This window comes from Amblyomma mixtum, chromosome 4, assembly GCF_055824585.1.
Source record: "Amblyomma mixtum isolate Tamu chromosome 4, ASM5582458v1, whole genome shotgun sequence".
NCBI lineage: Eukaryota > Metazoa > Arthropoda > Arachnida > Ixodida > Ixodidae > Amblyomma > Amblyomma mixtum.
Window position 1 is genome coordinate 110448767 of NC_143015.1, and position 23210 is coordinate 110471976.

The 23210-nt window shown below is 48.5% G+C and overlaps 1 protein-coding gene across 1 annotated transcript in view; it reads right to left on the reverse strand.

Annotated features, from left to right (window-relative positions):
- LOC149347843 (E3 ubiquitin-protein ligase SMURF2-like) overlaps positions 1-23210 on the reverse strand; it is a 133942-nt gene that overhangs the window by 44293 nt on the left and 66439 nt on the right. Inside the window, exon 3 of the mRNA XM_089587557.1 lies at positions 957-1065. Coding sequence (XP_089443683.1) covers positions 957-1065 — 109 coding nt within the window. The remainder of the gene's footprint in view (positions 1-956; positions 1066-23210) is intronic.

Below are 23210 nucleotides of genomic sequence, written 5' to 3' on the forward strand. Positions count from 1 at the left end.
CATTTTTTTATAGAGCAGCGAAACAGTTTGGCTGCTCGAAACTGTTTTTAGTTTGAAAACCAGTTTTTATTTGTTTGTTTGTTTGTTTTTGTATCCCCCCCCCCCCTTTTTGTAGCCAAGGTATTCCCAATTGCATAAACAAATTTGTACCTGAACTCACAGAGGTCGAATTTCAATTTCTTTTTTCTTCACATTCATGCCTTTCGCGTATACACTCATTCCATTATCCACAACCAACTTTAAAATGCCTCTAAAAGTCACGAAAGTATCATCACACTCTGAGTACGCTAATGGCGGAATTGGGAGGCTCGACCGTACAGCTTCCTAACAGCAAAATCTGTCACGCTTGTAGTGAGAAAAAAAAGTGAACGGTACACTTGGTGAACGGTAGGTAGCACAAGGAAGACAAAAACAATGCCGCCATGACATGATACAAACCACGAATCGGATTCTGAAATTATTGCATCTGTAACTACAATGCTAACATCATAAAACTGCACAATAAATACGAACTGAGCTAAATATAATTGTGGTTTGCAAGCCACATCAAGTGTAGGCTTCTGAGAACTTAGATATGTGAACTGCATTCAAAGACACAAAGTCCTTTTATTAATGCCCTTTCACTGCCGTTGAACACACTTTCCCTGCCATGAAAGCATCCCACTGCAAGAAGATTGCTTCAGGAAGGTAGGCTGTGATGATACATCATCCTATACAAACAACAGCACATAACTTTTATAGACTTTTTTACACCTCTGAGACTATCGACAATTCTGCCTTCGACTAAGAGAATAACACGTGCTGACTATCCCAAGAGCAAGACATCTCGAGTGGGCACAATGAAATGCAAGCTTCAAAAACGGCCTTTCAGTGGACATCAGTCCATGTGTGCATGCTTGGGCGCATATGTTGAAAAAAAAAACTTTCAAAAGTGGGCTTTTCAGAAATTAGCTTACAGGTCGTAGTGCTGATTCCATTTAGGATCCAGAGTATTTTTGCAGGCATCCGTCGAATGGCACTGGCCCGACCCATCCACGCTGATCTTGCAGAACGGGTCGGGCAGACCTGCAATGGGAAAGAAGGCACAGATCAGAAAAGGCCGCACACATCAAGCAACATGCTGCCTGCTCAACAAATGCAAGCACGAGACTAAATGTTGAGAAAAAAAGACTCATCACGCTTGTGACAAGGAGGACTCAACAACCCCCCCAAAAAAAGGAAAAGACCAGTATAGCTCCCTCTTCAAAGTTTCATGGGCAATGCAGCCATGTTCAAAATGACACCTCATCAAACACAAATATCAAATGTGAAACAAACAGTGGATGATGACGTGTGGTCCACATATTTGTCCGCTGCCATGAAAAGGTATTTATCCGTCACAGTTTTAGTCTACAAGGTTAAATGCAGAGTCAAGAATTTACATAGCCCCACACCTACAAAAAACTCTCCACTTCTTTGCAACCCGAGCACACACAGCTAGAAAGTGACACACATCTTGTGATGTTCCCATGCCCAAGTGCAGGCTGTGCGTTTTGATTGAAGGCCGTATGCATGTCAAAATATGGCTTGCTGCAACACATTCTTCATGAAGCTTTCACACTAGAGGCAACCAAGCTTAACAGATTAGAGTTTTTCTTTCATTATGCCCAGTGCAATACCCCAATTCAAACAAGCAATGGACGTACTAGGAAAGCCTGTTCAGTTTGAACAAACGAAAACTTGGCATTAAATGAAACTAGACACGCGAAGATCCACAGTGTACAGATGATGCTGCTGGAAAGCAGAGATTTGTCGAGACTAAAACAGGGCATACATAGATCAGCTCCAATGTTTTCACTACAGTCGGATGCAAATCAAGAACGAAACGACAGATGGCCCTCGAAGGAGGCCAATGGAGTGGATCGTTTTTCATGACCCCGCAGTTATCCCGATTAAACTATGGTCAATCTGCTTTCATCTGAAACTCCCTGTGATGTCACGATAGCACGCCCGAGGGGATTAACCACATCATGAGAATCAGTCAATGCCATTTGTCGGAAGGGCTCCTTTCCCAGGTAGCACCGAAACTTGCGATAATGTTACATTTTTGTTACGCGCAAATGTTTTTTCAATGACCTTTCTTTCTAATGTTTTTGTAATGTTACATATAAATGTTCGAATAACCTTCCCCAAACATTCATGAAACATGTAAACAACATAAATGCAACATTCTCGAAAATGGTGAAGCAGCCCCGCACAAGCATGCAGGCCTGCCAGTGGTGACGGCACACAACTTACAACACTTTGCAAGAACCAACAACAAGAGCGACACCTTCTCCACTACACTACAGCACAGCAACTCGTATTCACTCACCTCCAAACGGATATCATGCCGCCGAGCTTATATGCTCGCTACTGCGGGATGTCCTATGAGTGACAGTGGGGAATGGGTAATAACTAAAGTTTTGTGACAAAATAATGAGGCTCTTCATGTAATCTATGGCGAGTGGTATCCAAGAGATGTGGTTACAAGGTACTGTTAGTTGAAAAACATCTTTACTCTAAGAACCGTGAGAAAATGTCTGGAAATCCGTGCTCGAAATATATTTGCAATGTTGTTTTATAGTTGCGAATCTAACATTATAATAAAATTTAGAAGATTATATTAAAACAACATTTGTTTAGAATGTGAAAGTAACGTTTCCTATGTACCTTATAATGTTATATGTTAACTTTTATTGTTAATGTAAAGTTACTATGCAACATGTAACATTACTACTCCAACTTACATAACATTTTTATAACACTATTCTAATGTTCGGTGCTACCTGGGTTGAGGAGCCTTTGTCACTTCATTTGGAGTTGTATCTGACTACAGCAGATGTGCCTTCGTCAAGGCTTCATCGCACAGAAGACCCAGCTGACAGAGGAACCTGGAGGAGTCCCACATCACTCCACACCTCAACTCCTTACTCCACGTTTCCCAAAAATTAGGCCTAGTGCTTCCTTTTCTTTGGAATCTACGAACAATTTTGTCTCGGTCTCAGGCTCAAGCATCGAACTCCTACTACACAAAGCTCATCTAGAGTAACAAGGACAGCTACTAACAGGTGGCCCGGTCAGGCTTTTCCTTTGTAGCCGTACCCTCTTCAGGCCCGACCAACAGTTTGGCTTAGCACTACTAATCGAAATGCATTTCCCAAGCCTGGGTGTTCCCAAGGATGTAGCCCAAAAAACATTTTCAGCCAAAGGACCAACAGTTCTTCTATGAGTGTTCAACATACTCTCGGCTACGGGCCTCTGCTTGAAGAAAAATGCAACTTCTTCTGACGTATTTTTAATTAAATATGTGCTCAACAGAATGTGTATTTAAATAAAAATTATAAATAATCCCATGGTAAAGTACGAGATAGTTAGAAACTATTTAGCCAAAGAGTGAGTACTTTCTGACTTCCTGTAGCATTCAGGCTGCAGAAGTAATGCATTTTCTAAAAATGCCATGAAAGACAAATGTATATCAAAATGTATGCAAGGTCTGACCAGGATACATATGGCTGCATACAGGTGGATGTAATGAGTAATTACTCCCTCGATTGCAATCTACTGCACCATGGGGAATTCCTTTATACACATTTAGTTTTAGTTATAAAACATCTAAAATAACAAGCACTACATGAGTCCAGGCACTGAATGTACTGTCTACCCCAACAAAGGATTCGCCGCGGTGGCTCAGTGGTTATGGTGCTCAGCTGCTGACCCTAAAGACGCGGGTTCGATCACGGCCGCGGCGGTTGAATTTCGATGGAGGCGAAATTCTAGAGGCTCGTGTACTGTGCGATGTCAGTGCACGTTAAAGAACCCCAGGTGGTCGAAATATCCGGAGCCCTTCACTACGGTGTCGCTCATAGCCTGAGTCGCGTTGGGACGTTAAACCCCATTAACCAAACCAAACCCAACAAAGGGGCTGCTAGCTTGACCTCTGCACAAGAGTGCAATGTACTCGGTGTTGTGCTCTGCATGTATGCATGACACACTGATTTGTCAACATCAGCGCCCTTTATTATTGAGCGTCCAGGCCAGCTACATAGACACCCCAACCGATATGAACAACAACAAAGGATGGCATTCCATAGCCCTCCCATGCAAGCATTCCGACCGTTTCGTCATGCCTACTTCGGCACGCAACGCTTGCACAGAAACAAACGGTCACCTCCCCTGCAAACCAAAACCTCCCGCCGCCGCCAAGCCAGCGAGGTCCAGGGGATTACAAGCCATATAGTTAAGCCCACGTCATCTCCCAGAAAAGAAAAGACGGACGGCGCCGGATGCCAGCCAGCTCGGCATTCGCCAAAACGGCCGTTCCCTCAGCAGCACCCCCCCCCCCCCCCCCCCCCTCCCAGCCGGCCCTGTTCCAACAACCAACCCGCACGGAAACAGAACAAAGAGTGGTCGTAATCCCCGCTCGATCGGGGGGCCCGGGGAAGGCACAGACAGACACGGAGGCAGTGGAGGAGAGAGAGGAAGACAGAAAAAAAAGAGGGGTGGGGGGGGGGGGGGGGGGGGCAAAAGCCAGTTCTTCAGGAAGGAGAGAAGGAGGGGATCGAAGGGGAAGAGACGAGGCGGACGGGGAGGCCGTCCGACGACCTCCAGGAGAGGAGGGCGGTCTCCGCAGGCGGCACACACGCACAGCATCCAGAGGAAAGAAAAAGCCAAGTAAGGCATCTCTCAGATCCAAGAGAGAGAGAAAGAGACAGCGGCGGCGGCGCGTATCCGCGTCCGACCGACGGCGGCCCGGGCGATGCTTCAGCGATGCGGGAGAGGAGGAGAGAAAGAAAGTACGGCGGCTGCTCGCCCTTCTCTCCCCCAAGGTCGCTCTCACGCCGCGGGAGGTTTTTTTTTTTCTCTTTTTTTTCTGCGGCCGCAAAGCCGGGCAAGCCCCGACCGACGGGCGACGCCGATAGCAGCGCGGCCCGCCGCGATCGGATAAGGCGGCGGAAATGATCAACAAAATCGCATCAAAATCGCAACAAAACGCAAAAGAGGAGGTGGGGGGGAGGTGACCGCCCGTAGCTGGGCCGTGTCGTGGGCAGCGGCGTCGGCGGCGTGAGTTGCGTGTCTCCTATAATATCGACTTTGTCCGCTTTGCCCGACAGACGACGACAACGCACGCCGCGACGGCGCCATTCATGAAAGAGCGACTGGGCGCGCACGCACGCAAGCTATGACGCAGACGACGGCACGAGATAGAAAGCGGCCGCCAGACGAACCGAGATGAGATGCCGACGACACCGCAGCGGGTCGATTCAAATCGACCCGTCTGACGTACGAACCGTCTCGAGCTCTGAAACGTGCACGGGGTCAGTGGCACAGAGTTCCAATCCAGATCGACGATATGAAACTCGAGGCCACGAGTTTAGCCACACCGGTCTCATCGTCATTCATCATTTAGTAACTCTTAGAGATCCCCGGATGGTCGAAATTATTTGGAGCCCTCCACTACGGCTCACACCTCTCTCTCTTTCCTCAAGGCACGGTTTAGGTGTCTGCCTAGAAGCGATGCAGTTACGGCGTCTTCCGATTACCAATATAACCCGATAAAAAATCATAACTGCTCACCGAGATGTCAGACAGGTACTGCGCCTTTACTTTCCCTAAAAACCACTTTCATTTCTCTTTTTTTCCCCGAAAACTGCATCTATAAATCACTAAGCGCAGTGGTTGTTCACCCCATACCGTAATTTCCGGTATACAGTCCGCGTACTATATCCATGTCTAAAGGTTGAAATTTCGCGCTGTTTTTTTTTTTTCGCCACGCTTCAAGCATCCTGTTACGGTGCTGAATAAACGAAACTGGAAATACCGCACGAAATGTGCAATGCTTTTCTATGTCGAGAAGTTTTGCCACACCAGATGCTTCCTCGCAATCGTTGCTATCTCACTTTCCAAGGACATGAACGCACTCGGAGGTGTGCAAGTCGGTGACACAATACTTGAAAGCGATCTCCTGTTAGGTTATCGTCAATGGCTTCACTAAAGCCAGCTTGCTGACGTCTGAACCCGATGATGAGAGTAACGGCGAAGATACCCTACACAATAACCGAGCCTTCTTTCGACGTACAAACGACAGGCTATATTCTCGCTCCGACAGCCCTAATCATATACTAATCAGCGCGTGCAGGTATAATCTTATGTGCGGACTATCTACGGGGTGCGGATAATCTATATAGTAAAAAAAAAAATTAAACCAAAATTGAATTTTGCCGACTACACACCGAGTGCGGACTGTATACAGGAAATTACGGTAGTTAATATATGCAGCGCGGTTTCATTTTGTCGTTTTTCATGCGGAGAGCCCACTTCAGACTTGCTGGCTCCTGTAGAGTCACTTACTACTGGCTCCCAAAGAAAACGTCACAGGAAAGGGCCTTTACGGGTTCCGAAGCGCAGTATCATAACTGGAGTCAGACGACAAAACATTTGGGGGGGGGGGGGGGGGGTTGATTCAGGAAAGGGTGGATTTTTTTTCTTTTTTTTTGCTCGAGGAGAGGAAAGAAGCCACACTGTGCTTCATTGTTCAGGCAAAGGGTGAGAGTAAAAAGACCGCAAGAGGAGGAGGATGAGGAAGAGGTGCCAGAAATGAACAAGAAACAAAATTTCTCAAAAACTGGCAACACGAATGTCGCACCGCATTTCCGAAGCAAAAACCTGTCTCGTATTCCGACACACAGACGAGTCATGTTTTGCACCCTTCCAAGAGTGACAAAGGTCAACGCCTCGCAAATGAAAAAACAGATCAGTTCCAAAAGATCGGTTCTGCTTCGCGAAAGGCTGGGGCAATTCAGAATCAACGCGTCTTGCGTCTTTGCGCCGTAAGTGACGTTCGGGAGTGGCGGTCACTGTCTCGAGAGAGATCTCCAGCTGCCTACGACAGACAAAAGGAATGGTCGAGTTTGTTTTATGGGACCCCCACGCTATGAGAGTCGCCACAAGGGGAATGACCAAAGCAGAGGCACAACCACGTATATGTGACAGCCTCCGAGGAAAGATATAAACAGAGGGACACGGACGTAAAGGGGGACAGTGGAAGATGACAGAGAGATTGCGTCCCGCGCGACGTATCAAGAGTCGGGCGCGACTTTCGGAAGGACGCATCCATAAAAGGACGCCGCGCAGACAGATAGCGCGGGCGCGACAAGCATCACGTTCGGTGTACGCCGTTTTCGCACGCTTGATAACCACGGCGATACGAGACAAAGAAATAAGAAGCACTAATCGTCTCGTCTCCTATAGGGCTTCACCCCCTTTTGGGTCTAGGGGCTCTTATCACCCACTCACTCGTCTGGGAAGAAGACGCAACCAGAGAGACTAGGGCGATATGTGGGCCGTCCGATGTCGTCCCAGATTGAAAGAGGAGCGCGCACGTCAAACGAACGCGCGGCACGAAAACATGGGGAGATATGCGAAACACATCGTCGAAGTCCTTCGGTGCATGTCGATTGTACAAAAAGAAAAAAAAAGACAAAACCTGCCTACCGATTCGCGAAAGCTTAAACCCAACTTTTGATCACGATGTTCGCTAATGCGTTAACATTAGAAGGGTCGGTGCAAGTAGAATGGCGAGCGCAGTGTGTCAGTGAAAGGGTGGCCGAACTTAGTACGCGACCTATACGAACTAGGTATACTAACTCGGATATAACGAACTTGAATGTCTTACCTCGGATATAATGAACCTAAGTATGCCACCTCTAGGGAAAGAGTAATAAGTGCGCGTCCGATCGAAAAAGGTTATATGCTGTGTTGTAAAAAATGCAAACATAGACTTATGAACATAACATGCTGAAGCATTCAAACGAGTTGTAGCACAAGATATTTTAGTCTACACAAGGCGGGGTCACAGACCCCGTTTCCAAGTAGTTCACCCCAGAGGAGCCGCGCACTAGGTCAGCAGAAAGTTTGCATGCCCACTGGAAACCAGAGGGACCAACTCCAAGTCACTTCCATTCTTTAACGCGGTAAAATAATAAGAGAGCGCGGGGGGGGGGGGGGGGGGGGGGATTTGACTACGCTTTTGTTTTACAAAATCTGTCATTTCTCCTACGTTTGTTTCTACTCCGAGAAGAAAAGATTGGCAGTAATGGCTTCAAGCGTGACGTCACGAAACCGATCGCCACTGATTGGACCGGCACCATGTGACAACACGACTTATTGTTTTTCCCTGGCAGACTGCTCAACAGCTCTCAGTTTTTTTTTTTGTTTCGTTTTTTTTTTTGAAGAAATCTCAGCTTTCTAGCCGGGGTCTTCTGCGTATTCCACTAGATTCCCCCACTCCACTAGCCACATAACCCCACACGTTCATCCTGGACTTCGTTGGAGCTCTCTGGTTGCCTTCGCCTTGCACTGGATTCCGGTTGGCTCTTTTCGGTTCTACTGACCATTAAGTTTCCCTTGGACTATAGTCGGGTACAACTCAAGGACGAAGCGGCTTTTCCCCCATCAAAGGAACCACCCTTCCAGCCAATGGCGTCGGCCGATTCTCACGACCCTGCTAGCCTGACAATGCAGGGAGCGGCCCGACAACGCAGTGGGGGGACTATGCCTATAGACCTTATGCGAAATGCACTGCCATCTAGCGGTCGCCGCGCGCGATCCGCCATGTTGGAGGATAGCCGCCGCATTCACAGCACACACCGGTGCACGCTCGTCGCGCGCGCTCGAGTTTCACCGTCCTCAATATGCCCACATACTGTTCAGTGTATTGCTGTACGGGTCACAAAGACGTCCAGGGAAAAAAGCGCTTGATTTGAGCGCATTTCTATTTTTGGACTGCGATCCCCGACATCCGCAGCACAAATGTTGCAGAACCGTCGCTACATGTCGAGGCATCGCGCAAGGCATTTCGTTATCTCCATGCAGCTAATGAAATAAGAAATTGTAGGCACGAAGAAAATATCACACAAAAGCTGTTTTTCTTCTGCGATTTCCCGTGAAGTGCTGCGATTATCGGCCTCGCGAGAGTAATCGTGATCAGCTGTTAAGTGGTACGGGTCGCGCTTTGTGTGAATTGTCGCTCCTAGCGTTATCCGCCGCAGCGATTACATGCGTTAGTTTTAGTGCGAATATTTGTTTCGACGGAAGCACTAGCAAGGATTCACTTCACTTATCATGCAGCACACCACTCTGAGGCTCTTCGCAAGGCTGCTCACCACTGGTACGAACTGGCCGCTCGCCGCACGAAGCAACTTTAAGCACTAGGGCAAACAAACAAATGCTGCATGAAGTTTTCAAGGAAAATGAAAGGCGTTGCATGTTGAGAGGCCACTTTTTTCGACACTACCAACATGAGCTTGAGGTTCACTATCGTTTGCTTTCGGCGCCGACGCAACACACAGAAAACGCTACCACAACAACAGCAATTCAAGCGGCACGCCCGTTCGCAAAAAGTATCGAATCAAATAAAAACGGACTCAAACTAGACCGAAATGCGCACATTTTTAGCCGTAAATGAAAACTGTAATTGCCTCGTACATTTCTTGGTCTTCGGCATCGGCAGACTGACGTAGGACTCCGTGAAAAACGTTCGGAAAGTGTTTTGGGCGCGTAAGTGTTTGCGAAGTCACTTGGAAACTTGGGAAGCAGAGACAGGTCGACTGACCATTCAGTCATGTTTACAGGCTCAAGTGAAAGGAACTAGGGCTTTCGAGCCAGCACAGCCGTAAGGAAGCTATCGCAGGGCGGGTCTAAATCCAGAGAGCAGAGGCGAAACCAGCTTCAGTCATCCTCCAACATGGCCGCTTTCCACTGGTTCTGCTTTTCTCCGATAGATGGCAGCAATTTTGCATAAGGTCTATAGCTATGGAGGGAGCGGACTCTCAGCTTTCATCTACCACTCCCTTCTTTGTCACACTAGCAGGGTCATGAACAATCGGCCGATGCCATTGGATGGAAAGGGAAAAGCAGCTTCGTTCCTGAGTTGTATTCCGCTCGCTTCGTTCTGGCTTTCCTAGAATGCCATCAAGTCCATCGGTCGTGCTTTGGCCTTTCCATCCAGGGTCCATTAGATGTCTTTGGCTTAGACTTGGCTGACACACCACTGCGCTCGAAGGAGGTCACGAGCACAAACAAGTGCATACAGAAGCACAGCCCACGATTCCTAACACTCTCACATTCAGGAAGTGAAAATGCGTGGCGACAGAAAAGTTCCTAACCGCCAACTATCTTCTCTCCGGCGCCGACTCCTGTTTTGCAGAAACAAACAAGCAAAAAAGGAAAGTTTGACGACATTTGTACATTCCGTGTAGTACGCGATAAGCGGGACATTACATGGTTAAAGGCGCAAAAAAAAAAAAAGCAGCAGAAACTAATAGGCGAAGAAGGAACCCTCCGGGGGCGACGGACGTCGGAGCGACTTCCGGAGCAGGCCCTGGAAAACCAGCCCCTCCTACTACCGTCGCGGTTCGAAAACAACAACAAAACCACGAACAAAATACAGGCACTGCTGCTATACAGAAGGGCGTCCAATTATGAAACTCCAACCAGCGCACCGTGCTCGGTACGGGAGCAGGCCTATAGACGTTCTTGTTTTCTCGTTTTATTTCCCCTCTCTCTCTCTCTCTCACTAGTTATCTCGTTTGTTATTCTTCTCGGTCTGATTTCTAGTACTGTAGTCCTTATTTTTTTGCTTTCTACACCGTTCCTCCCGTTTCGTGCTCGACAAGTCAAGTGCGTTTCCCACCATGCGCTGTTGGGGGCTTGCGTGTAAACGTGTCGCGCCATTGGCGCCAACACTGTATACGCTCCCGCAACAGCCCAAACTGTAAAAAAGGACAAAAATGTTGCGCACTCTGTACGTACAGGTTGTATACACCCAGCCAGGAGACCGGGACAAACAAAGGGAGCTCGTTAGGGCGTGCGACTAAGTGGATTATAAAACCTAACTCAATTGGGGTTCTCTTTCTCTCACCACCTAACTAATTGTACGCCCGACCTTGCGGCGATTAGCGAGACGCACGCACAGAAACATGTAGCTGTAGTATACAGGTCAGGGTCCCATACGCGCGGAAGACAGCAGAGGCGCTACAGCTGGCTGGCGTGGTATACGGCCAAGGTTTAGGTGCCGTCCAAGACGCGAAGTACCGGACAGAAACCGAAGAATGCGCGCGACGTTCGGTGTTTTACGCTCATAGCGCAAAACGATATCGAGCGCCAAGCGCTCGCTCTCGTAACGCCAGCTAGAAAAAGTTTTCTGCCGATTCCGCAAACGAGCATAGAGGTGCACCGTTGGTACCCCGGAAAAATGTATTCCGTACACTCGGGTTGGTCAAATGTTTAGGGAAATCCCCCCAAGGTGGAGTAGATTTGTAATAAGGGAGTAATTACTCATTGACATCCACCCGAGCGCAGCCGTACGGCTACAAAGGAAAGCTATACAGCTTTCTCAGAAACTTCGTAGTCTACAGCTTTCCTTTGTAGCCGTATGGTAGCACTCGGGTGGACGTCAATGAGTAATTACTCCCTTATTACACTCGGGTGTATAAGCCGTGCGGTGTTTTGTGGGAGGAACACATGGATGGAAAAATATGTCGCCCTGTCGCCTTGTTTCTGATGTCACCAGTCGACGGGTGTAGCTATACAGGGTGTTTCACCTAAGACTTTCTGCATTTTTTAAAAATACGCTATTTGAATTAGATGCGCGCTTTTTCTGGCATAGCATTGTCAGTGGTGTAGTACATCATAATGCAGCTAAGACGTGCTAACTAGCAGGCTTGTTAACCAATATGTAATAGTTAACTTTTAAACTATTACCTTTGGGCTCCTTAATTATTGAGAGGCATGTAGCCCACCGTAAGTAATGTCCATATCCGTTTTTAGAATTTCGAGAACGCGATTATCCTCGGCGCTGTGGCCCAACAGATTTTGGCTATTTCGACGAGTTAGGTTCACTGGAGAGGTTGCTTTGCCTGCAAGCTTCTCAAACCGCATGTATTTTGGCGCGATGAAGGCGAAATCTGTTGGGCCACAGCGCCGAGGATAATCGCGTTCTCGAAATTCTAAAAACGGATATGGACATTACTTACGGTGGGCTGCATGCCTCTCAATAATTAAGGAGCCCAACTGTAATAGTTTAAAAGTTAACTATTAAATATTGGTTAACAAGCCTGCTAGTTAGCACGTCTTAGTTGAATTATGATGTACTACACCACTGACAATGCTGTGCCAGAAAAAGCGCGCATCTAATTCAAATAGCTTATTTTTAAAAATTGCAGGAAGTCTTAGGTGAAACACCCTGTATACACTCCAAAAAGGGGGTACAAAAGGAGTATAAGCTGTACGCTATAGCACAATTCCTTTTTAAAAAAGGGTGTGTGCTATAGAACACCTTACTCCCTCTTTACTCCCATATAGGAGTATTCGTGTTCAGAGCGTATGCTACCAGCCCTCACTTTCTTTCACTGTCGCACAACGTTCCTGTCGTCGTCGTCACTTTTCGTCCGACTCCATTCTCGCTGTATTCTGACTCACTTGTGCCAGTTTCGCTTTCTAACGCTCCTCACCAGCATTTTCCTTGCAAAACGGCAACCCACACCCGGTCGAAATAAATCGTTCGCGCTAAACTGCCGTCTGGGCTTGTATGTACATTCGTAGCGGACACCACAGCTTGGTCATTTTTTTCTTCATCGCACTGTTATGAGAGCTGGTTCGTGCCGTAACCGCTGCTGTACCTGTTTCCATCCATGGCCTGTTTTTGCATCGCCCCCTGTCGTTTCCATCGGCCCCTATGTTCATATCGGCCGGAGCAGCCAGGAAAAAGTACCCAACACCGCACAAATCCATCAATAAGTTAGAAGAGAACCCCTTTAGGAGACTACAAACCAACACATACCCAACACCAGCTAAATTACACCAGTGGTACCCCTACACTATACTCTCCGCTGTGCCCACACTGTGGAGAGGTAGATAACCTCTACCACATGGTGTGGGCATGCCAATTCAATCCCTTAGTTGACCCCATTCCCAACCCCTCGGAGGAGCAGTGGGAGGCTATTCTGCTCAGCGATGATCCTGACCGTCAGCACTGGCTGGTGGGGAGGGCCCCCGCAGCAGCAGCAGCCAGTGGACTACCGGACTAGGCGGCCCACCCAGATGTTCTGTGAATATTGAAGAAATAAAGATGTTTGTAATCAATCAATCAATCAATCAATCAATCACCGCTATTGCCATCGATACCGGCTTTTGCCATCAGCATACCTGCCGTCATCAGCACCTGTTGTTGCATTCTGTCCTTACCATTACTATCGGTCCCTGTCGTTTTTATCATAGCTTCCTGTTGCCACCGGGCCCTGTTACTGATAACTAGCCCCTACTATTCCCACCGGTCCCGGTCACTCCAGCGCTCGAAGAAACGACGCCGGGCCCCCTCGGAAGCGTACGCGGGAGCAGCGGAAGCTACGTATACTATACCGAGCGAGCAGCCCGAGCTGCCCCATACGGGGCGAGAGACAGATGGGCCGGCTGTCGCAAATTGAGACCGATCGTCCGTTCCGAAATAGCTCCCTCACCAACGCCCACAGCGGGAACTCAAAGGGGCCAGGGGAAGGAGAGGAAGGGGGGGGGGGGGGGGGTCGGATGCGTGGGCAGCCAACCGTCGGATCACCGAGCCGTGTAATAGAGAAGCAATCTTGTACACATGAGTCGCGAGGAGACTGCGTGCCGGCGGATGGTCAATAAAAAATCAACAGGAGCGACAAGGCAGAACAGCGCAAGCTACACAGGGACAAGAAAGTAGACGAGGCACACACAGCGCTGATCTTTCTTGTCCCCGTCTACCTTCTTGTCCCTGTGTAGCTTGCGCTGTTGTGCCTTGTAACCAACTAGCCCTCGATGTGTTATTCAGGAGCGAAAAGCAAAGCAAAAAAAAAGAATAAAAAAAATTGGACGGCTCTTGAGCTTCGCCTCTAAGAGTGGAACGCGACACCGTGTTGCGGCGCTGCCAGGGAGTCCACGGAACGACACAGCCCGTCGATCAGGGCCGTTGAAACAGAAACCGAAACTACACAACAAAAAAATGAATGACAATTTACTCAGCTGACCTATAGATGAATTCCACGTCGTCACTCACACAAACTATTGTCTTGCGCACCATTAAAAAAAAACAAACAAACAATGGACCCAAAAATCCGTCGACGCGGCCGGCGGCAGCGTTAAATCTACTCACCTGACGTTACACTACGCAATCGTGCCGTTTCCGTCACACTGTCTCGGGCAACGTTGCCTCCGCCAGCGGGCCACGAATTTGACCGATCCGTTCTCCACAAGTCGAACGAGCCAGCGCGGCCGAGTAGAACCATTATGCGGACAACTTCGGACACCACACCAGAGACCTTCGGCTCAGCGCGACCGGTGGTGCAATTTAGTAAGTTCCACCAGAGATCCCCTTTGCGCGGAATGCCACTAACCGCGCATGCGCAATGGCAAGCGAGAACCCAAACCTCCTCGCCCCGTGCACAGCCAACCGTGGAAGCTATAGCTCTACTGCAAGACACTCAAAACTCACCAGTCAAGGTAATGACGTCACCGCCGGGACTCGCGTAATTTCAGAGCGCGATGGGACGACAGATGTCATCGAAGGCGATTTTTCGCGTAAAAGAAAAAAAGAGAAAATTCGAAAGGGCGCTCACGCGATGCTATCTACGAATCAACATCATCTGACATCAAGATGTGTAGATTTATACGTGTAGGGGCTTTTAATGGATCACGCGACCCATTAAATGCGTTTCGCTATATGACAGCTGACGCGACAGAGGCTCTCCCAACTTTCGGCTTCCTCGAGGCAAAACGACCGACGTACGAAATTGTCCCCAAGAGAGTCCCCCGTTAATGGCTGCCTCTATAGAAGACTGCGCTCGAAGGCATGGAACCCCGCGCGCGACACACAGACGCCCACACACCTACACCTGGGAGTGGCCGCGGCTATACAAAGGGGCCGGCGCACCATATACTCCCACTACAACTACTGCCTGTACACGCAATGGCGTCTGCCTTCATCATCAACCGAGCGGCGTGTTCGAAGAATGAAAAGAAGGAAGGGGGAAGGAATCAACAAACAAAAGAACAACAGCCAAGGTCGGCCGGCCCGTTCCGAGAACTTCCGTGCATTCAGTGCGGCGGCGGCGCCGTGTGACGAGCATGCGAGCAGAGCTATCGGTTGGCCACCGTGCCAGAAAAAGAGACAGAGATACGAGCGCTCTTTCAGCGCGGACGCCAGTGTGCCTGTCATGCGAATGGAGGAGTGTGTACCGGTGAATCGAAGAAGAGGAGAACGGAGGAGGAAGAGTAGCTCTGAGGAGGCCACGGTGTGTGCACCTATACACAGAAAGGAGTAAGCAGGGAGTATATAAGCTGGCCTCTAGAACACTCCCTTTCATACACTCTAAACGGAAAGGAATAAAAAGGGAGTGATCTACGCGTCGTAGTTTCCCTGTTAAGTGTTGATAAGTTACCGTGCGAGAAAACAGCCCTGGCTAAGACGCGCGCTTCGTTACTTAGCGGACTCTCGCCAGCTGAAACTCGCTTAATTCGAACACCCGGTTTATTCGAACGGACGCTTCCCTCTTGTAAACACCAAGTGCGCGTGTCGAACTGCTTACAATTAGAAGAAAAAAGATGTTCTGTCCACTTCGAGTTCTCATTACGGAAAGCGGATGCTATGTCCATCAATAATAATAATAATAACGAGCCCTAGCAACGAGCTCCAGTAAACGTCTGATTATAACCGGGATGGTTTGGTTTGGTTTATAGGGTTTAACGTCCCAAAGCGACTGAGGCTACGAGAGACGCCGTAGTGGAGGGCTCCGGAAATTTCGACCACCTGGGGTTCTTTAACGTGCACTGACATCGCACAGTACACGGGCCTCCAGAATTTCGGCTCCATCGAAATTCGACCGCCGCGGCCGGGATCCAGCCCGCGTCTTTCGGGTCAGCAGCCGAGCACCATAACCACTCAGCCACCACGGCGGCTATAATAAATATAAGCGGGATGCAATCTGAAAGCTCTACCTTTTTGTTATATGGATATAAACAAACAACAACGACAAAAAAAACGCGTTAAAACCATGCAGGGGGATTCGGTATATACAAGACTACCTAATATTTCAACAAGCCTGCTAGGAATTATAAGCGACACGCCAAGAACGCGAGCGTTCGTCGGCTGAGGCGGACAGCCCGGAAGCCCCCATCCCGCCTCCTCCACTACAGCAGCCGGAGCCGGAGCTTCTCCTGAAGGCAGTACACAAACCGCTTAGCAGCAGGAGGCAAGCCGCCTCTCTTGTAGCGCCGCAAAACGGAAACGGCAAATTAAAAAAAAAAACTGCTGGCTGTATCTGATGACACCCGCCCCGCCGACGACAAGCTGGGGAAAAGATGACGAAAATGAACACGAACTACCGAAACAGAAAAAATGAAACCGAGATCAAACGTGAGGTGCACAAACGAGGAACACACGGCCGCGCCTGTTCTTTTTTTGTTTTTTTTTAATGTTCCGGGCGGTCACATCCGGCGTGCCGCGCCATCGTCGCCACTCCCGGCGGAACATCCGGTTCCCGTTAACCTCGGCATTTTAAAAGAACAAAAAAAAAAATGAGCGGAGACCTCCCCTCCTCCTCAGGCGGCATGCGGCCAATTAGAGAGCGCGCATTCATTCACCGAGCGAGGACTTCGTTTAACAACACAGCGCACGCGGCCGGACGAGGCCATGCAAGGCACCTGTTTTTGACTTGTGCCGTTTCAAACACCAGCAGACGCCGCAACTACTTCGAAAGAACGAACACACAGCCGCGCGGTCATGCACTGTATAGTTTCTTCCACGGCGGGATCGAGCGCCGTTGACAGGGCAGTTCACCACGCTACACTCTACGCACCACTATGCCCATATGGGCATAAAAAGGGGAGTATGTTGTCAACCCATTCCCTTTTATAAAAGGATGTGCGCCCGAGGACAGTTTACTCCCTTATTAATCCTTCCTGCTTAGATTGCACACTGCCTCGTTGTTGACGTGCACTGTATCAAACACTCCCTTAAGCCCCACAATACAGGAGTTTGTTACGCCTACCCCCCCCCCCCCCTCCTCCCGGAAGTCGTCACGGCATGGTGACGATTGTCACAGAATGGTCGGAAAAACGTCGGATTTGTGTCAAATTAGATGGGAAAATGTGTGTAGCAAACCGTAATCAACACTTAAGATCCCCGAGAGATATACAATTTGGGTATCGATATAGCCACTGGAACGGTGTGACGTCACATCCACCGGAAGTCGTCGCGGCATAGCGTCCTCGGCTTTCGCCTCTCAACACTTTAGTTGCCAAAGTGTGCACGCAATTTTTTCTTGTTCTTTTAACTCCACAGCAGAGAGTGAAGCGCGCACAGCAAGGTATGATATACAGAAAGCAACCCTTATTGAATTCTTCCAGCTTAGATCGGACGCCTGCTTCGCCAACGAGCCGCACGGGCGTAAACGTCCACAGAGGACGGGAGTCAAGCTCAGCCAGCACGCGGACCAGATACCCACGCACAGGGGAAGCCCACGCGCCGCATGCCGGCGTAGCAAGCTCCGAACCACGGCCACCAGCTCGAACGCCCACGAACCAGGCGGTTGTTTATCGCTCGATTTCGCGTTGCCGCGCCAGCCTTGGCTTGGAACGGGGGAGGCAGCGAACACGTCCCTCACTAAGACTTCTTCGACAGTCTACAGAGTGTCCGTAGACTTCAGTCAATAGAGGCTATAGACTTTTTATATGCAAATCCTGTAGAGTAGTCGATAGGCAATACAAGCCCTTTAGACAGTCCATAGACAATCTATAGACTTATGGCCACAACTTTTTTCAGTATAGTCTATAGACTTTTTATGTGCAAATCCTACAGAATATAGGAAATACACACCCTCTAAATAGTCTATAGACTATCTAGAGATTATAAACTTTTATTACACTTAGACAGCCTAGGGTGTGGTGTATAGGGTGTATATAGTAACACCTCCGCGCCTGCTGCTCAACCATGCAGTCCACTTTTTAACAACACAAAGGTCTTGTACAATAACAAAGATAGATTAACTAGGGAAATCAGCGAAGCATTTCATATTCAGAAAAACCGCGACACATGCGTAAGCACCCCATCCGTCCTCGTTCATGACTGTGAGATATCGTTTCTGGAACATCCTGACTGATTGTGACATCTTATCAGTGTTGTTCGCGTAGATCATGCGTGGTCCTGGTTGTTAAGAGAGTATATTTTCTATGTTCCGTGCAATAAACCTTCAGTTGCTAGCGCCTGTCCCGTCGTCTTATTTTTTCTTGTCCCTGTTCCTGCGCTGTTTTCCTCAAGATGTACCAACTCGATCAACTCGCCGTTTTACTGAAGCCTATAAATTACGGAGAGAAAAAAGTAAATGTCTATATGAAGGCAATACAGTCTATAAGAAGTCTATAGGAAGTCTATAGACAATTCTTAGTCCTCCCAACGCGGGCAGCGTTAGAAGTATTTAAGGCAATACGTAAAACAGTATACGCCTCCGCCAGCCGATCGAGCGCGTATACTTTCGGCTGCGAACGAAACCTGCACAGCTCGGAGGTCACCCGTTATTACAATCATTACTCATCGCCAGCACCACCTTCGGGCAGGGTGAAGGGGCACTCTGCGTCCATCTTTAGTTCGTTGCGATTGAAAGCCAATTGCGCGGATATTTCTAGCTTTGTTTACGTTTCTCCAGCAGCGAGAGAACCAGTTTTCACTGAGAACATTAGAGTTAAGAATTTTCCTGCAATGCGATTCAGACTCAAGACGTCATGACCGAGCAGCTGGACTCCGTGATCCCTGGTCAAAACCGCGGTGTAGCCTGGCCTCAGTGATTCGCAACTGCAGCAACGCGGGGAGACGCGTCAGTCCGGCAGGCTGGAGAAGAGCTAAACGATTCTACTATGGCGCTCTGTGGTGTGTTTTCACGTTTCGTCCTTGTCTGCCACGCCGAAGCATTTCTTGAAGTATGGATCACCAACAGGCCTACAAAACAGCCCTTCTAAACGATTCTAACAAACCATTTTCTGGGAAGTCTTGTACCCGCAGAAAGTAAGGCAACTCGGCGGCGTCGATAGCCGCAAGTGCCCTTGGCAGTGCTCGAAGATAAGAATCACCGGCGCCGCTCTCGATTTAAATGTGACGCACAACTTTCGGGGTATAGGGTGCGGAACAGAGCACCTCCTACGACAATCTCGAACATCGGCTCCCGCGCGTATATAGCCGCAATCGTTCCCCAGAAATCCGGTCGAATCTCGAGTCACAAACAAAGTGATAAGGCCGGGTGCGCGCCGTCGGCTTCGAGCGCGAACAAACATTAAGAGAGCTTCTCGTCGATACTGTCTTGACGCAGTGCCGCAGCTTGCTTGGACGATGGCGACGATACGCACGTTTCGTCTTTTTTTTTTTTTGCCTTTTTCTGTAGCGTGTAGTGAGTTCCGCTTTCACCGAAAGCAGCCGTCTTTGTCATTAGAACGCGGCCTGTACTATCTATACTATCTATCGGTACAGGCAGGGGCGTCAGGATTTTTTTTTTTTTCGGAAGAGGCACAAGAAGGCATGTGATGCCCTGCACCCACACCCTAGGAAACCAGGGGGAGGGGGGGGGGGGGGGGGGGGGGGATACGTGCCCTTCGATACCTGCCTGACTGCAGAGGGCAAAGGCCGCTCACTGCGGCCATGCATTTAATGTTAATGTTAATGTTTCTGAACTAGCATGTTTTGTTTTCTTTAAGTTACTCGTGCACATCTGTCAAACTTGGTAAATTGGTTTCTGAGGAAAGGAAATGGCGCAGTATGTTGTCTCGCACATCTCGGCGGACACCTGAACCGCGCCGTAAGGGAAGGGAGGAAGGTAGGAGTGAAAGGGAAAGAGGTGCCGTAGTGGGGGTCTCCGGAATAATTTCGACCACCTGGGGTTCTTTAACGTGCACTGACATCGCACAGTACACGGGCGCCTCTTGCGTTTCGCCTCCATCGAAACGCGGCCGCCGCGGTCGGTTTCGAACCCGGGTACTTCGGATCGGTAGACGAGCGCCTTACCACTGAGCCAACTTCTTTTCAGTTTTTCTGTGCTATGAATTCTCTAGATTATAGCTGTACTTTGCACAGCCGCTTTTAGAAATGTTATATCCTTTGCTATAACAGATGTAATGCCCTGCTAAGGTCTCAACCAGAGACTGGCAGTATTCCAAATAAAATAAAAAAAAATACTCCTTCCCCCGGTAATTGGTTATACCCTATTCATAGCCTACTCCACGATGGCCGATCTCACAGCAAACCTCCCGCACCTCCGAGAGCCAGTACTACGAGTCTCCTTTGTGCAGCTATATACATACCAGGTGTCCCAGCTAACTGTAAGCGAGCCATTAATATAGAAAGAGTGTCCTAGACCCGTGAAACCAACTGAGGGTTGCCCAGAGTCGCGTGGCCTAGTCTGCAGTATTTTGCTCGTTATTCCAAGTTAACTGATCAATAATTACTAATTTTTAATTAACTTTAGCTAACTTTTTAATTATTGGCAGCTAACTTTTTCATTATTGCCTTGAGGAACACAGCGTCAATACAGAAGTTGCAGACCGTCTCAAAAAACCGCTAGCAGCGCTGTTTTCACCAAGGCACGATTTACGTATTTATTTTCCTTCAAAGCGAGCTATCACGTGACCAGCTTTTGGCTCGCACCTCGGCCCCGGAGAGTACGCAAAGCCTCGTCGGGGAGAGCCCTCCCGAAAAAAGCGGACTTTCTCCTCACATACGCGTCTCGGGACGTTAAAGTGGCACCGTTGTCCCGTGGAACCTTTTTTTATTATTACTGTGCGAGTTATGGTCTAAGGCCTGTAAAAAAAAAAAAAAACTACTTTACGCAAACGGTAGCTTCGTGCAAGCATTTAAGTCAGCTGTTCTTCAAGACGATCTACAAGTTATGTATTGAAACTTAATTCGTTCCTGAAGCCAATAACTAAAAAAGTTAGTTAATTAGTGCTTGGTAATTAACAAAGTTTGGAGAACGAAATATACTGCAGAATAGCCCAGGTGACCCTCAACAGATCTCAGTTGGTTGCACTGGGGCTAGAACACTCCCGTGTGTTTTAAAAGCTTGGTTTCATTTTAGATGGGACACCTGCTACATATGGTAATGAGCGGACAAGAGTCGCGAGGTGAGGGGCTCGTTATGACACATATTAACGAAGCTAACTATAATCGAAATTAACATTAGGTTACATGCAACATAAATAGCACAGCAAGTAGAACACTCGACAGCCGCCGCGATATGTCAGTTGGTATAGAGCACCGCATACGCGACATGCGGAGGTCGCGGGTTCGGATCTCACTGACGGCGTGCGGTTGATTTTTTTCTTCCGTCTAATCAATTTTATTTCACTCATAAAATCATTTCCTTAATAAACGCTACAAATAAAAAACGAATAAAGCACATTTTCCCGCGCTTTCCGCCGTCTCGGCGACTGTCCGCTTCCTTCAAATGTGTGTCATCTCCGTATACCCTACACGCAAGGTTAACGGCGCATCGTCCACTACTAGACGACTACCCGGACACGTTGTCGAAGCGAATTAGGCGAAGTCGCCGCGGGGCACCCAGTTATACAGGCTGCTCGAGAACGGGAAGGATGGTAAGTGGGGGTTACTCTACCCCTTCATCCTGGTCTTAACGCACGCCAGGACCAGTTGCCCGTCGTGGGCCACACTACAGTGCACTAGAAGGGGGCAGTGGGCTTACTCACCCGCTCCTCTGACGCAGTCAGCGTCGCATCCGAGAGGTGGCGCCACAGGCAACTTCAATGGGAACTTTGCCTGGAGCTCTCATTTCCTGGCGGTTCTGTTTATTTCAATTCAAGCCGTCGACAGACTTGTTGACTTTAATTTTAAAACACTTGAGAGTCTTTAGATTTCTTTAGCAATCAGCGCATTTTTTAGGCCACATGATATTTCCCACCTTAGTAACTTGCGTAAAAGGACGAGGGCAACTCGATCGGCTTGCTGCTTATCCTAACCGCGAGGCATTTTAACCAAATAAGGCGTCGCCGACGGATTTTGCTTGTGCAGAAAGGGCCTTAAAATGTTCCAAATTATCAAGCAACCATTAAAAAAAATATATAGTAGAAATCTTGAATTATAGTGTGGGAGATGAAATATACCGTTTCATATCGTGTTGCACTAACCCAATATAATTTTGTATGAAGATTATGTCTGGTAGTCATACCTCCTAGTCAAGCTCAAAAAAAAAAGCAGGCATGCTATGAGGTTGGTTTGCCAAAATGAAATTGCATATATAGCTTAAATATTTCACTGTTTAACCAACGTTGTTTCACGTGTGACAGTATACTTCTGCATTTGTTAACAACCATGCAGTTACAATCGTGACATGCTTGTCTACAGCAATATAAGAGTAAATAAAATAAAGATAACAGGGCTGTTTGTTGCTTACACGAAGCTTTTATTTCAAACAAGTGAAGTTCAACAGCCGGCCAATGAGTCACGCAGCATCTTGTGCAACGGCTCAACTCGAGCTGTTTGGCCCTCGGCCGCTCTCCTGCCTTGTCGCTCTTAATTCCTTTCACATAAAAATGCAGACGTGTGACAACATAAAAACTAATAATTTTTGCTGTGAGGGAAGGAGCATGGGAACTGTAACCGACCTTCTCGGAGAGCACTTCTGCATTGGAGGTCAACACGGCCGTGCAGTACACGACATCGGCGTGGCCGGGAAAACTATGTTTGCTCCAGTATGCTGATGGCATTTCTAAATTGAAATAAAACTGATTTAAAACATCGCAAGCGGAAGACGTACACGCTGGTGGGTATTTTTGACGGCTTGTTCGCGAAAGGACTTGGCGATCGAAGCTGTTTTCTTGCGTATCAACTGAGTTCTCGGTGCGAGAAGACTGCACGGCAGCAGCATTATCACACGGGCAGTGTCGGCTTCTTAGTAACGTATGTCGGCAAATTAGGAAGACTGGATGGCACGGCATCGGCGCGCAGAATCGGCTCCACGCGTGCTATCCTCACCTCTTTGCCTTGGATTACGTTTACATAATCCCTTATAACGCGGCTCGAAATGGAGCTCGTATACTGCGCTCGTGTCGTCCAGGGGCTCTGTGGAGGTTCTTCTCCCACTCTTGCCGCCTGTTTTCATCCTTCAAGACGCCAAACA